Genomic DNA, 17,249 nt, shown 5'->3' with positions numbered 1-17,249 from the left:
TTTAATATGCACAAAGTGGACCTCCTTCCATCAATGTCTGTTATAGAATGTATTAATGTTAATATTAAAACATAATAATGTGCATAAAAATAGAGCCTACATGAATATGTACCAAACATCAAATATGAAAATATGAAAATGACAATGCTGTAAACATATAAGACAGACTCATGCCAAAGGGAAGGACAAAACAACTTAAATGCACCTTAAACGTAGGTCCATGTCCTGGTATGATAAAGTCAGCCATCTCCAATATGGTATATCTTGATTGCACCTGGAGATGTGGTCGCTCACTTTTTTTTAGCCAAAGGGAGGGGGAGAAAAGGTCACCTTCACAATAAAATAAATCCCCTGTGAAACACAAAATTGAAAAAACATTAAACATCAGTTTGAAAATAAACACGAGGCCCAATGGCTGAACAGTAAAGCCCTTGGCTTCCGAACCAGGGGGCCACAGAAACATATGACCTTTACATCATCTTGCGTTTGATTGCAAGGTTGGAAAGGGAACTTTAACCATACTTTTTAAAGCTGGATAGTACAATCCTTCAACATGATTTTCTGTGTCAAGCAGAAGGTTGTACTTTTCTTACACCACCTAACAACAACAACAAAAAAACAACTAACCAACCACTGCTAATACTCCAAGATTAGCCTTCTTCACCACCACCGACACATCATTTCCTGTATGACCAGGTGTTGGCCCTATTTCTACATCCTCATCTATGTTGAAGGGCATCCCCTGCAGGAAGAACAAATAAGACCTGCAGTATCAAGAATAAATAAATAAAAGTTTATCCATAATGTGCAGTGACGCAGGGTAGGACTCAGAAAGATATTTGTAAAAAAGTAAACATGAGATATTCACTTAACTGATGGCTTCTTCAAGCTATTTCAAGATTGAAATGATGTTTTTATGCAAACAAAATGATTTTTATTTTTATTTATTAAGAAATTAATTTGTTCTGATTTTTTATACTAAGTTCTATTTTTTTTTATACTAAGAAATTAGCACATAGAAAGGATCTGACATATAAATTCATCATACTCTGTGTTGCCCCCGAACTTAAAGGAAAGGATAATGATGACATTCTAGGTAGTTCAGCACGCAAAGATATTTAAAGAAATTAAACATTGTATGCAATTATTAATGACAAATGAAAAGTAGTTGATAAAACAAGCCAATTGCTTTATTTACTAACAAATGAAGGAAATAGGGAAACAATGACTTAGCTATATTTAAACAGTCAGTGTAACAATGAAGTTTTCTATTTCTTATCTTGTTTTACACAAAACTAACTCAAGGATATCAAAAGTAAACACCTTCAATACAAATACATAAACATGTTCAAAATGCAAGCCAGTCAACAAACAAAACTTCAACTTCGGCATGTCAAAAACTAAAAATGTCTAAATCAGGCTACATCATGATGCCATGGTATAGCAGAAGAGGAATTTAAATGGAATGTGATGAGTTGGATAGTTTGATTCTGTTTGAGAATTGCCTTAAGATTTGAGAACATTTATGAATGTTTGAGTGTTTAAGAATAAATTTGTAGAACAATCACATTTTCTGTCTACATTAAGATGTCTGTCCAATCTTCCCATAGAAAAAATAAATTTAAGACGTGATTAGAATAATCTCTGAGTTTGACAAAGAGCTCTTGAAATGGCCCAGCGACTGATGAACTTTTACTTCACCAGCTATATGGATATTAAGATAGCAAAGGGAAGCTTCGCTAGTTGCATTATTATGTCTACAAAATCTTTATCTATGCAACTACTGCAATCGTAGGGGGAGCAATAAAAAGAATTTAAACTGTGTCTGCACAAAACACTAAAAACAAACAAAAAATATTAGTCTGTAGATACCTCTTTCAACTCATGCAGTAAGTACTGATCATGTCAACAAATATCATAGCCCACACATTGGACAGCTCCAGAGAAGAGGTTGAGGTTGCCAATCTGTTCTATGTGTCTATTTATGCAAATAACATAGTAGATGTCTTCAGGTTTCAAACCCTGGTCACTCAAAGCTGCAGAGCATACACAGATTCTAAATAGTAAAAAAAGATCTTAACTCTTATTTTATGTAAGTCAGATCTTATGTATGTGAATTATGTTGGAGAAAGTTATTTTAGGTTGTCAAAATGCAGGCCAAATGACTAGTCGCAACAAAATGATGTACTGGAACTGTCTCATGAATGGCTTGGCCTCAAAGAGAAGAGTACTTGTCTTAAACTAAAGAGTACTTGGCCTAAAAAGAAAAGGGTACTTGGCGTCAAAGACAAATGCACTTGACCTTAAAGAAAAAAAGTATGTGGCCTCAAAGGGAAGAGTACAGTATTTAAATGTTTTAAAGTAGTAACAATATGAAGACAAATATAAATTGTGTCTAAACATCTGTTTTAGTTTAAAAAAAAAACATTTGTACTGTGACAAGTGTTTTGAAGTTGATTCCTTCTCATGGTGCCCTATTGACTACTGATAAAACCATAAACAATGTATGGTCATGTTACAACATCATTTGTCCTTCATCTGGTGAATTAGAAAGGGGGAAAGAATCGAGCAAGGAGTGGACAGAACTGACTCTGTGACTGTCATTCTGAGTGCAGAGAGGGATGCAAGCAACTAGTCAACAGAAGAGATGGCTGCCTAGTTATTTTGGTATGTGTTTTAGAATGTCACCACTATGGTCCAAAGTTAGAACCTTCGATGAAGTCCAGTAGGGAATCGGCGCCGGAGGCGCCATTATCCTGTTGATGGTTAGAAAGGCTTTTATCCAACCACCAGGCCTGGACATGGGGCTCTTCACCCCTGTCCTGTCTGAGGGCACCCAGTGGTAGACGGCCATATTGATTGACTGGGCCAGACCGGGCCGTGCCGCGTACACAGCGCACCGTCCTCGCTCTTTGCCCACTCGCTATAAGTGGCCGAGAACAGCGCTAACTGCGGGGAGCTTGTCTCATATTCCTATACTGTAACCGCCACAGTTCCGTGCGAGGGTCGCCACTCCAGGCTCCTGGTACTGATGACGACCCCCTTTGTGGAACGGCGTGGCTGACTTTTTGGACTGAGTTGCAGGTTACTTGTTCCATCCCCACCCCGAGTGAGATAAAAAAAACAAAAGCTCACCCAGGGAGACCTGCTAGAAGGCCTGGTTCGCTACTCGTTCTTAGCCTGTCCAGATCCACCTCTGGATGTTTCCACCGGAGGGCCACGCTGAGGCGACGGGTAGCTGGAAATCCTCCGGAAAAAAAAAAGTTAGAACCAGACAGCTTCTATCCCTGAAAGAGGTTTTGGCTAGGACAGTATTTCTCAAACTGTGGGGAGTGACAATTTGAAAAAATGTGAAAAGGGGACGGAAGAAAAACAGCGAGTCAATGAACATTTAATACCGATACATAAATTTGGATTCTATACATATTGTAAATATTTATGATAAATAAAATCAGAATATTGTTTTATAATAATAGGTCTTCTTTTTCATTACATTCTAAAAGCCTTCATTGTAAAAGCCTACAGCACTAAAAATTTCTCCAGCCAACTTAAGGCGGCACAAATGAAATTCTTATTGTTTTCAACCAGCAAATATTTGAGAAATACTTGGTTTGGAGATGAAAACTGATCCTAAAGGCTAAGCAAGAATTCTAGTGTGACCCACAGTCCCAAGAAGAAATAGGTAGGGTACCTAACTTTAGTTGGGAAAAGTAAAGGCAGTTGGTCATTGTGCTGGCCACATAATCATCTGTACAATAGATTGCAAGGTTCGAAACAGGAACTAGTGAAACATTAAAACATGTTAATCATTTTTTCCAATTATGGTCTAATACTTTAAGTGCCTTTCTTTCTGAGAAATAGTTCAAACAGACATAAAATATCTGTCTGAATTAGCCAAAATAATAATAATAATAATAATCTTTATTATCCGTATGGAAATTTGTCTTACAATTTGTGCATTACACCAAACAAAAAACATTATAACTATAAGAAACCAAAATGTACATTCACACCAGACTCACTCATAATTTACATGTGACAAAGTTTATACCAGATTGTTCTTATTTAATGAAAAACTAAACATCTGTAAAATGTTAAGAAAGGCATGAGTCCAAGTATCAGTATTATATAAGAAAAGATTTTACTGGATGAAAGACAGATTTATAGACAATTAGCAATACAAAGCTATTTAGATGGAAAATATTGGATCTAAGCAATCCTACATGTATTCAGTAGGTGACCAAAGAAGTTCGGATACAAATCTAGTCTGGCCAATATAAAGTTCGGATACAAATCTAGTCTGGCCTATATAAGGTTCGGATACAAATCTTTTCACAAAGATGTGCAGATCATCTAGAGGTAAATATATCCTAAATAAGGGAAAATAAAAAATGAAAGTAAAATTAAAGTTTACCTTTGAGAAGTAAGTCCCTTTCCCCAAGGGTTCCAGGTATTAACAATAATGTTGCGGTGGGGACCTTTTAGTAAGTGTGACAGTGCTACATGATCTAACAGTTCCTTCAAAGTAAACGATATATTAATTAACATCATTGTAGATTTTGAAAAAAAAAAAATATGTATTATACAGCAAATTTCATAATATTAAAGTAGGAGAATAAATTGGTCTAAAATTTTATAAATCAAAGGAATGAATATTTTCTTATTCATTGGTTGTTGTTTTTTTAAATGTTGCTCTAGTATAAAAAAAAAATATGTGTTACCACATCTTTTCAAACTGAATCAAATTATGAACTTTATTTATGATGAAGCCTTTTAAAAGTAGATTATAGAATACAATAGCACTAATTATCAATAATAACACCATTTGCATGCAATTATAATGATTTGACATCTAGCTTAATTACAATAGCTTATGTGATGATTGGGGGGGGGGGTAAAAGGGAAAGAGGGGGGGGGGGGTCAAATCAAACCCAGAATAAATCATTGAAGTCATTATATCACATATAGATCTTGCACAGTCAATGTAACAAGTGATGCTCTGTCTATAAATGAAGCACAGTCAATGTAACAAGTGATGCTCTGTCTATAAATGAAGCACAGTCAATGTAACAAGTGATGCTCTGTCTATAAATGAAGCACAGTCAATGTAACAAGTGATGCTCTGTCTATAAATGAAGCACAGTCAATGTAACAAGTGATGCTCTGTCTATAAATGAAGCACAGTCAATGTAACAAGTGATGCTCTGTCTATAAATGAAGCACAGTCAATGTAACAAGTGATGCTCTGTCTATAAATGAAGCACAGTCAATGTAACAAGTGATGCTCTGTCTATAAATGAAGCACAGTCAATGTAACAAGTGACGCCCTGTCTATAAATGAAGCACAGTCAATGTAACAAGTGATGCTCTGTCTATAAATGAAGCACAGTCAATGTAACAAGTGATGCTCTGTCTATAAATGAGGCACAGTCAATGTAACAAGTGATGCTCTGTCTATAAATGAGGCACAGTCAATGTAACAAGTGATGCTCTGTCTATAAATGAACGTAATGATCAATTTTGAAAGTGCACAACATTTAACAGGAACCAAAAAAAAACTTTTAATCCGGAAGCTAGCTAAGTTTATCCAGGTGACAGAAATAAAAATGGCTTACCATGCAACTTTAAAAATGATGTATACTGTCTGGAAGATATTGAAAATGAACGAAAGTGACATAGAATTGATTGAAAATGGACATGCACAGTGCACAAACCCTCACTTTTGAAATAAATCGCGTCAAAACGAGGTAAAATCAACAACACTTCAAGTTGTCCAAATTCATGTAATGTCCGGAATAAATAAACTACTCTATCTAAAGTTGAATAAGCACTACTAGATTTAAATATTGTAACATCTGTCTATATTTAGACACAAATAAATACTCTGCACAATGCATCATTGAGAACTCAAAGAGCTTGAGAAGTCATGGCTCCAAATAATGTGTAAAGTAACTAATGACTAATAAATCACAGCTAATACTGCACCACTGACAACATGTAACAATGAATGTACAAATGCTTCAAAGTAGATAACCATACTGATGTACCAAACTCTACTGGCCTCTCCACCTCATCCCAGGCTCGAACTGGATTCAACCGTTCTGTACCACCTTCACACTGGACTCACTGTACTGAACTTGACTTTGTCTCGTACTTGTGAAGTGTCCTCACTTTGAATCCAAACCAAACCATTTTGACTGTCACCTTCTCTCTTTACATAGGTTCCCTGAAAGCCTTCTCAAAACCAATAGAGCTTCACTTGTCCTTTCTGGATGTCACATAACCCATCCTATGTGACTGGCCTCAGTACTATTTACAACACAAATCTATGCTGAATAGTTGCCAAGCACTTGCCAGTGTTATCTGTGTCAGCTGATTATACACACATAATTCCCCTATCTGCATTGCCTCCACAGTTATAACAATATCAAGACTTCAAAATTAGATCTCTAGGCCAAAAGCATGTATACTATATAATATATATCATATATATATATATATAAAAGACACTTCCTGGCATTGACGCCTTGATCTTAATATATTTTATTTTTTTTTGCTTTAGAGGGAGATACTACTGACACAGTCAAGCCAGTAAACTTGTGACCTGATTACTGAAGCAATAGACAGCATGGCGCTGCCACTTGCGTAACATTCTTCAAAAGGGTCCTTCGATGGGAAGTTTTACCACCTGATTGTGCATATCTAGTCATGTAAACTAATACTTTGATATATAATTACTAAATTAGATAGAGACTTATATTAAGTTATTAGTTAATTTATATCATATCTAGATCTATACACAAAAACTTCAAAAAGCACTCACTCAGTATCAGTCGCTCACTGCACTGTCACTAAGTCTAAACCCCTGTTCTAGTCACGCCTAGTGTCACTAAACGCACTGTCACTGGCCTGGGTGTGACTGGGACACTGTCACTGGTCCTAATAACTAGAGTCTAACTAGACTAGTAACTTATTATATAACTATTATAAGTACTATTTAGTACTAAGACTAAGTTTTAAGTACACTCTACTGTAGTCGAGTATTAATTAACTGACTGAGTTAAGTATAGTAAATAGTATATAAAATATACTTCCTAATACTATAGATCATTAGATCTAGACTAGATTGCTGATTGATTTAGTCTTTTGACTCTTTTTTTATTTTTAGAATAGTCGATACGGATAGATCGATCTAGAGTCTAGATCTAGTATCTTATCTACACTACTACTACTACTACTACTAGATCTACATTTAGACTTAGACGCCTTAGCAATAGATCTTGAGTCAGACGATCTAGACTGCTACTACTTACTAGATCTACTAGACTAGTCCATAGTCCCATAGTTACTCAGAGTCATAGTATTAGTATGGCATAGTTACCATAGTATAATTACTAAATTAGTATGGTTTCTATGGTACATTCTTATAACTGAACACCGACTTTCGGGAACTAGGTCAATTTTTTATTTTATTTTTTTATTTGATGAAGGTTTAACTTACAAAAAAACTGAAAGCAGATTCTTATTCTGCAACTAAAGGACTATCAAAATAGCTGTGCTCCTTTGTATTACCACCCATAGTCAAGATTTTATTTTAAAATAAATTAGGTCACTTCATGCTCCTATTTTGAACGCAGTTTTTGGGCTTTCTCCTTTAGTTGAACAGTGAGCACCGGTGTTGAACACCACTATGTAATTGCTAATAAATTATATCGGTGTTACTTAAAAATTATTTAGATTGTAGTAAAAGAAGTAGATTCAATTTTGCAATATGTATTTATAGTCTATTTCCTCATATACTCTCTCTATTTCTCTCTTTATATATATATATATATATATATATATATATATATATATATATATATATATATCGTGTATAGTTTATTTATTTAAATACCTATATAATCTATGTGTAGAGACAGAAATAAATTTATATAGATTATAGAGCTATAAATTAATTATTTTAATTTAATAAACATGATATTTTCTACTAGGCTACTTGTATTTTCTCTCTGTCTTTCTTTTAACTCCCATCCAAGGACCCTCTTCTTGTTTTCATAATTTGGATGTTCGTTTTGTGACACCTTAACATCCCCTCTCTCCCATAGATGCTTATAATTCTTTTCATGACTCTCTCCCCCTTCCCTCCACTGCCTGTTGGATAGTTTGTGACACTACTCGCTGAGTGTATACCTCTCCTTACCGCCAGCTTATCTTGCGTGATCACATGCAGTGGGCATGGTCTCTGGCTTCAAATTAGCAGCCCACACTTTTTCTTTCATTCATAAGTTATATATTCTAGATATCTCTATCTAGGTCATGTTTATTCATTGAAAAAATCATAGATTTATTAATCCCAATAATATTTCTTAATACGATTTTGCTGTGTTCAAAAAGGAGAATGAGCTGAATTCATTATTATTTGTTTGGACACCCCATTTTTTAATTTTATTTAACAGCTAACGGTATAAATGTGATTGGAATGTCTTTCTAAAGATGTTTGGAAGCTTATTTTGATATGCCCATCAGCCTACGATCAAACAGGCTCATGATATAGCCTTCATCCCTTATATTTATATGGGTATGAATTGCCGGGGGAGGTTAAAACAACACCTTAACATACATGGTTACCGAGAATCTAAATAACTGCCATCTGCTTTGGAAAAACGGAACAAAATTACCAGAACTTATCTAAAATTGGACATGCTCAGTCCCGAATCGTCGATTTTAGCTCCAAACATAAAAACAAATGAATTACAAACAAAAAAAATATCTAGATGCGGCAACCACTGAACCAGTCATCTAAGATTCTAGATCTAATATATAGTAGATTCTTATATTAGGCACACCGTATTCGGGAACTAGGTCAAATTTTTATTTTATTTTTTTATTTGGTGACGGTTTAACTTACAAAAAAACTGAAAGCAGATTCTTATTCTGCAACTAAAGGACTATAAAAATAGCTGTGTTTCTTTGAATTACCACTCATAGTCAAGATTTTATTTTAAAATAAATCAGGTCACTTCATGCTCCTATAATAAACGCAGTTTTTGTGCTTTCTCCTTCAGCACACATCGAGCACCGTTAAGAAACACCACTATGTTATTGCTAATAAATTATATCTGTGTTAATTAAAAATTATTTAGATTGTATTAAAAGAAGTAGATTCACTTCTGCAATATGTATTTATAGTATATTGCCTCTCTCTCTCTCTCTCTCTAGATATATATATATATATGCCTACCTATATAATCTATGTGTAGAAACAGAAATAAATCTATATAATTATAGATCTATAAATTAATTATTATAATTCAACAAACATGATATTTTAGACTAGGCTACATGTATTCTCTGTCTCTTTCTTTTAATTCCCATCCAAGGACCCTCTTCTTTTCATAATTTGGATGTTCATTTTGTTACATCCCCTCCCTCCCATAGATGCTTATAATTCTTTTCATGACTCTCTCCCCCTTCCCTTCACTGCCTGTATGATAGGTTGTGACACTACACGCTTAGTGTATACCTCTCCTCACCACCAGCGCTCGCCTGGCGTGATCACCTGCAGTGGGCATGGTCTCTGGCTTCAAATTAGCAGCCCGCACTTTTTCTTTCATTCATAAATTATATTTTCTAGATTTCTCGATCTAGGTCACATTTATTTATTGAAAAAAATCATAGATTTATTAATCCCAATAATATTTCTTATTACGATTTTGCCTTGTGCACTATAGGAGAATGTGTTTAATTCATTATTATTCATTGAAACACCTCCTTTTTAAATTTTATTTAACAGCTAACGGTATAAATGTGATTGGAATGTCTTTCTAAAGATGTTTGGAAGCTTATTTTGATAGATCCACCAGCCTACGATCAAACAGGCTCATAATATAGCCTTCATCCCTTATATGGGTATGAATTGCCGGGGGAGGTTTAAACAATAGCTTTACATACATGGTTACCGAGAATCTAAAAAACTGCCATCTGCTTTAGAAAAGCGGAACAAAAATACAGGAACTTATCTAAAATTGGACATGCACTGTCCCGAAACATCGTTTTTAGCTCCAAACATAAAAACAAATTAATTATCAACAAAAAAAGCGACGTGTTTCTTAAAGGAGAATGCGATGAGCTGTGCCTAATATAAGAAGCTACTATAGTAATAAGAATAAAAATAAAGAATAATAATAGATTCTAATCCTAGATAGATCTAGATGTCAGTCTAGATTTAGATCTTAGCCAAAATAGAATCAGCGGTAAAACTAATCAGCTAGCTAGGTACTTACTTTACTTAGTTATGCCTAAGGGCATTAACTTTTAAGGCCCATCTAATTAAAAATCATGTAAAAATTGTAACAACGAAAAAATCTTATTTTGTTTAACAGAAGAGCTCATTACTACCCAGACGAAAACCGTGTCAAATAACCCCTTTTTTTTTTCTCTCTCTCTCTCTCTCTCTCTGATGTTGATCCGAAACGAATACCCATGTTTGAAATGAAAAAAAAGATTATACGAAACATTTTAAAAGTATTTTTTACTGACAGTACCATAGATTATATATAGTCTATGACAGTAGGCTACTTATATCTATATATTGCTAACTGAACATGCTATATCAGATCAATCACCTCCACGTTATTTTCTTTGTTATAATAATAATAAGGCTAGTCTTTGAGTCCGAAGATTATATCTTATCTTATATAATACAGGAATGCAGTATTTCCTGTGGCTGCGCAGTCCCAGCTGTGACCTACTTATTTTGCCACATCCAGGGCAAGCATAACCATTGTCCGCAGGTGGTCGATTTAGATTTTCTTTTCGCCGTCTGCGTTTGTCCTAGGGAGCAGATTTTCATTTGGTCTCAAATGTGTATCCCGCGGCCTTCGTGAGTGACCTCCAGCTGTCTTGTTCTGAGGCCGCATGCAACCAGGTACTCTCTTCTATGTCAGCCAAAGGAAGTTGACGCCTAAGCTGGTCTTTGACTTGTTTCCGTAGGGTGCTTCTGTTACGTCGATCACCTTTTAGTTCACACAAAAAAAAAAAAGACTGCCTTTGGCATACGTTCGTCTCTCATTATATATAGCGCTACTTTCATGCTTATAACATGCTCAGAGCGCTTTTGGTCCAATCTCATTTGTGGACCAGTGGGGGGAGGGGGTATCTAGGAGTTGGTTTTCCATGCTGCCTTTAGGCGCTCAGTAAACACAACTCTGCCCGAGTCGGGTGTCGAACCTCGATCCCCCTTCTAGGTAGCCAAGCCAAGCCAAGTTCAAGCAGACTTAGCCTCTCGACCACGCTTCCCACGGGATACGTGCCCTACCCAGCGCAACTGTCGCACCAAAAAAAGTCCCTCTATACTGTCCATACCGGCGTTCGCAAGGACATCGCTGTTTCTAGTGCGGTCTTGCCATCGTATATCCATGATGGAGCGCAAGCATCTTTGGTGGAAGCGCTCAAGAAGTCTTAGATGTTTCCTATATAGTGTCCATGTCTCAGAGCCATACAGAAGGGTTGAGAGAACCACCAACTGGTAGACACTAATTTTTGTAGGCAGGCGGAGCGATCTGTTCCGCCAAACTCTCGCCTGAAGGCGTCCAAAAGCGCTACTGGTCCTGGCGAGACGGTTATCAACTTCCCTTGAAAGTGAGGCGTCATTTGACACTATACTACCTAGATATGTGAAGTGGTCTACCACATTAAGGGGCTGTCCGTTTACGGGGATCCTTGGGGCTGAGTATGTTTTATTGGGCGACTTCTGGAACATGAATTCTGTTTTCCCGAGGTTAGGGTTAGGCGGCAGCGTATGTAAATTCGTTGACCGCGTTCTGGAGGTCATGTTTATTGTGAGCTAGCAGGGCGCAATCATCGGCATAGAGAAGCTCCGTTATGACCATCTCCTTTGTTTTTGTATGGAATAGTAGACGTCGAAGATTGAACACATTGCTGGTAGAACGAAGCCGGATATAGATGCCTTCGTGCAATCGTTGCCTCAATGGACCCATCATTATCGAAGGAATCGCTTGCAAATGTCCCCCAGAAAACTATGAGAGAGGAGCTCGACGACCTACCGACATCTGAGGAAATTGAGACAGCAATATCTAAACTAAAAAAAAGAAACACAAGGCACCTGGCTCTGATGGACGCTGAAATATTTAAAATGGGTGGTGTCGCCCTAACCAAGAGGCTAACAGACTTGTTCGCTCTATGCTGGGAGAAGTGCGTGGTCCTACCTGAACTTCGAGACTCCGTAATCATATCCCTAGACAAAAAGGGGGACAAGTCTATCTGCTCAAACCTTAAAACTATCGAGGCATTACACTTCTGTGAGTAGCAGGAAAGATCTTTGCTAGTAGTGTTGCTCGACCGACTAACCCACTCTTTAGTGGACTAGGTCTTATCTGAAAGCCAGTTTGACACAGAGGTGCCCTTTCTGATCACTTTCCAATAGAAAATGGCGTAAAGCAGGGCTGTGTACTTGCTCCTACTCTATTCGCTATCTTCTTTCTTAGTTATAATGCATTTATCACTTACTTGATCTATATTATTAAAATAGAATGGCACCCTCCTTCAAATTCTTTGGAGTGAAAATACAAATCTAAAACATAGAACATGTTATATCCTCATGTTTACTTTCACTAACAAGAAAAGTACGTTTGTAGAATATGCATCATGCTCAGTTGTTTCGCTTTATTCCCAGTTCCCACTTACTTCAAATTTAGCATATTCCACAGCCTTTAGGTCTATATTATCTCTCCTTATTAATATTTTATACATTTAAAGTTTACTTGAAATCATATAATTATTTTCATTGGTCTAATCTAAATTTTGAACAAAGTTAAAGAAATGTTGAGCTTTTTTTTTTTTTTCAATTATTTCAAATCTTGAGTTATAAGTCAAATGTGATGAACAGAGCAACCAGATCAACATGACACTGAGTCAGAACTAGAGAACTATAAGGTGTGGTTTGGTATTTAAAGTATAGAAGCCACTTGATGACCCCATTTATATATCCCAATAAAATTTGTGTGATGCTTCTTACTCTGTTGTAAATTCTGCCAAGTAAAAGAAAAATTGATGAAACTTGAAAACAAGATTAGAAAATAAATAACTTTATTTTCACTCATTAGAACATTTTGTTCAGTAAGGCATCAGTTGTGGTGTAATGACAAATGTTATGAAAAGTAACAGAACCAAATCTTGCTAATCCATGAAAGCAATAAAATATCAGCTAATATAAATCACATATTACAATATCACTAAGCTAATTTGAAGATCTAATAGTGCTAGGGGCCTTTAACAAAAAAATTGATTGCTATAATTATAAATAACAACTACTACTCGTAGCATAGTCATTGTAGGGTCACATTTCTGTGGAGTGTTAAAAATTACACCTTATTCTATTTAAGATATTGATTCTAACTAATGGCAGTTAAACTTGAGTACGGAATGTTTTTATGTAACGCACTTCTGCAATTAAGTAAGTAAAGTTCCCCTTTCAGACCTTGTGGTCTATTGGGCAAATGATGTAAAGGTCATCTGATTCTGTGGCCTACAGTTAATGAGGGTATCATGTAGCCAGCACAATGACCAACCGCATTTACTTTTCCTCAACTAATGCCAGGTACCCATTAGAGTTGGGTGGACTCAGAGGGCCCAAACTTCTGCAATTAGTGATAGATAAATAGTTACATATCTACCAGGCAGTGGCCTCGAAGCACTTCATTATGGCTCTCAGATTTGGCAGCTACATGCAAAGCATTTATGGGTGCTAGAAGGATTGAACCAAAGGAGTCTGGGTTCAATTATGGGCATAAAATGGCAAGAATACACTAAATATAAATACAGACTGCCACAATTAAACAAAACTGAAAGACCAGACAGACAGTTATAATAGAGCTCATGGTCTGTGTTGATACATAAACCAAACTTCCAACTTCCTTAAACTTAAGACTGTCATAATAAACAGCAATAGAAATTATCTGATATGAAAATTTACAAACACATTATACAAGTAGTTTAACATACAAGTTATTCAGAAAAATCAAAACACCAACAAAAAAAAAAAAGGATTCAAGACAATACATGAAGATCAAATAGCTATTTCTACTAATTCTTCATATACAGTACATATTTACAATAGGACGGCTTATTTATGTATTAATGCAGTTGTAGCTGTGTAAAATACAACCATGCCTAAATAGCCTACCTATAAATTCAACCTTGCGAGCTCCTACAAAAATGGTCATATTATTTTTCTTAATTTGTGTCAAAATAGGAGAAATATTTTTGAGCTTTATTTTTGTTCTTTCTAGAAAAAGATAAATGTGGATGCTCTTTCTCTTTGCTCAATTTAGGAAACCTTGAGGCCTAGTTACATTATTTGTACATCAACAGAGATGACAAATTTATCCAAAAGTAGTCAATTTTATTTAAGGCCTTTAGTTCATAACTTATGAAAATTTAAACTACTAGAGTGAAACACCTCTTGTTCATTTTATTACAAGTATTGACATCAAACATATTCCAATAAAGCATACTTTTAAGAAGAGGATATTCTCTATATATATATATTCATAAATATTAGATATAGAAGCACATGTAACAGACATTTTCAATTCCACAATTTTTATGAGAAACAAATGGCTAGTGAAATGAAAGACAGTTTCCATAAACATCTTTTTAAATTCCATTGTAGAACTTATTGACTAAAAGAGTGTAGTAGCTTGAACTTAAGAAAAATCTTAACAAAAATATCTCGACATATTTCTTTTACAGTCAAACTGTGTATAAACACAATTATTTGTCTAGAGTCAATGCCAATCTTGGGCTTCAAGCTAAAATATATGTTTATTCAAATACTAGTAGGATTCAACCAATCATTGACATGCTTACAAGTACTGTATCTCTTGTACTGGATTTTTTAAGAAGAATGAAGTGGATGTTATTAGTTCATTCACTTTTTTTTACTTCTCCAAGATTGTTCATTTATTTCTGGCATTTTTGTTTCTTTTATTAGAGCTCTTCCTGAAAAAATGTAGCAGTAAAATAGAATCAAAATAATACTTAACAAATATTTTTAATGAAGATCTATGTACTTACTACTTTATCTATACTAATAGCTACTAAACTGTAACAAATAAATACATTTTATACATTCATTGCCCAGTTCACTTCAACACAGTGCTAGGAGTTAAAATCTAAAGTTGGATTTCATTCAATAATTTGTTGTTTGTTGTTGATTTGAGGCACATCGGCACAATTTAGGCCATGTCGTGCCTGCAGTCCCTTAAGGACTACTCTCTCTCTAAACAACAAGGGCCAGATTCTATACAGTCATATAATTAAAATTAAGGTCTATTCACAGTTAAAATAGTAAAGGTAGTAAAAATTTAAATATTTGGTAAAAATCTAATGTAAATAGTGCATGTTCACAAATTCAGAAATCAGATCTTCGTAGATAGCCCCACTTCCCGAATAAAGCCCAGTACCTTCCCAGGGTCGACATTATTAAATAGTGTTTTTAGATTAGTGGCTCTAAAATGTTTCGCCCTGACATCCTGGTATCTGGGGCAATCAACGAGGATATGTTCCACGGTGAGGCGAGAGTCACAGTACTCGCAAAGTGGGGGCTCCTCTCTCTTCAGTACAAAAGAGTGCGTGATGTAGGTGTGGCCAATCCTAAGTCTGGACATGGTTGTGCTACCACGCCTTGTCAGACCCTTAGATGTGGGCCGCCACCTGACATCCGCCACAATCTGCCTGAGTTTACTGTGAGTCTCAGCCTCCCATCGGTTCTGCCACTCTCGATAGGTGGCAGAGGCAATACTTTGTCTCAGGTCCGAGTAGGGAATTTGGGTTCCTGACACCGCATGATTTAGGGCTCTCTTTGCTTCTCTGTCTGCGGCTTCGTTTCCCTCAATGCCAACATGGGAGGGGACCCAGATGAAGGTGACATCCCTACGGTCGGCTGTTATTAGGTCCAACAGCTTCAGGCTCTTATGTACCAATGGGATGTCAGTCTTCATCCGCCCCAAAGCTTGCAATGCAGATTTGGAGTCGGAGCAGATTATAAATTTACTCCTTTCTGATGCTTTTACGGCCATAAGTGCAAGCAATATTGCGTGCAATTCGGCCGTAAAGATGGAGCAGCCATCGGGGAGTCTACGGGAGATTGTTTTGTTCCGAAAGGAGCAGGCACACGCGACCTTTCCCTCCATTTTGGATCCGTCTGTGTAGATGGTGCCACAATCTCCGTAGCTCTCCTGCAGTTCCCTAAAGTGGACTTGTAGTATGCTTGGGTCTGTATTTTCTTTTTTGAAATTAAGGAGGGATAAATTTAATTTAGGTTTATTCATTAGCCAAGGAGGATTCTGAGGGGTTTCTATTTTAGAGATTTGGTCAATGGGTGGGGTTAAATTTTGGATGGGTTCTCTCATTCGAAGGCCCAACGGCTGTATGACGTTAGGCCTTCGATTGTATAATTCTACCTCTGTGGGGTTAAATATGGAGTCAAAAGCAGGGTTTGTGGGGTTGGATTTTAGCTTGACTATATACTGCATTGCAAGCTTTTTCATTCTTATATCCATGGGGAGTTCTCCAGCCTCCACATGGAGACTTGGGATAGGTGATGTACGAAACGCGCCAAGACAGAGACGCAGGGCAGCATTTTGTATTGGTTCCAGTATTTTTAGGTACGACTTCCTTGCTGCTCCATATATTATGGATCCGTAGTCTAGCTTGGATCGAATTAGACTCCGATAGAGCAGCAGCAAGGTATCTCTGTCAGCTCCCCAGTCCGTATGGCTGAGTACTCTTAGTATGTTTAATGACTTTTGGCATTTCTTCTTAAGTTCCTTAATGTGGGGGAGAAAATTAAATTTGGAATCTAAGGTGAGGCCTAAAAATTTTGTAGTTTTCACGACAGGGATCTTCTTTTTGAGTATAAATAGTTCAGGGTCTGGGTGGAGCCCCCTTAGATTACAAAAATGCATACTAACTGTTTTGGAGTCAGAGAATTTGAAACCATTATAGTTTGCCCAACCCTGAATTTTGTTTAAACATAACTGTAATTTCCTTTCTAAGGTGTTCATGTTTTTCCCATAAGTAAGAATGACAAAGTCATCAACATACAAAGAGCACTCAATGCCAGGGGACAGCGCATTTATGATGCTATTTATTTTAATGTTGAACAAGGTGACTGACAGAATGCTGCCCTGGGGTACACCCATTTCCTGGTCATGAGTGTCAGA

At 36.3% G+C, this 17,249-nt stretch overlaps 1 protein-coding gene across 11 annotated transcripts in view; it reads right to left on the bottom strand.

Annotated features, from left to right (window-relative positions):
* Positions 1-10,376, bottom strand: part of LOC129928715 (uncharacterized) — a 35,932-nt gene extending 25,556 nt beyond the window's left edge. For 2 of the 11 annotated variants that reach the window (XM_056044285.1, XM_056044287.1), the window contains exons 1-6: positions 10,287-10,374; positions 5,616-5,644; positions 4,415-4,518; positions 1,873-2,036; positions 628-742; positions 206-351 (exon numbers count right to left, since the gene is read on the bottom strand). In XM_056044285.1, coding sequence (XP_055900260.1) covers positions 206-351; positions 628-739 — 258 coding nt within the window. In that variant the 5' untranslated portion in view covers positions 740-742; positions 1,873-2,036; positions 4,415-4,518; positions 5,616-5,644; positions 10,287-10,374. Of the gene's footprint in view, positions 1-205; positions 352-627; positions 765-1,872; positions 2,037-3,135; positions 3,264-4,414; positions 4,519-5,615; positions 5,645-7,313; positions 7,333-7,501; positions 7,845-10,286 lie in introns of those variants that run through there. The other 9 variants (XM_056044284.1, XM_056044277.1, XM_056044286.1 and 6 more) reach the window with 9 other exon arrangements.
* Positions 10,377-17,249: the final 6,873 nt, after the last annotated feature.

Source organism: Biomphalaria glabrata, chromosome 10 (genome assembly GCF_947242115.1).
Source record: "Biomphalaria glabrata chromosome 10, xgBioGlab47.1, whole genome shotgun sequence".
In the NCBI taxonomy this organism is placed as follows: Eukaryota; Metazoa; Mollusca; class Gastropoda; family Planorbidae; genus Biomphalaria; species Biomphalaria glabrata.
The sequence above is the reverse complement of the archived record's forward strand: the minus strand, read 5'-3'. Positions and strand labels throughout refer to the sequence as shown.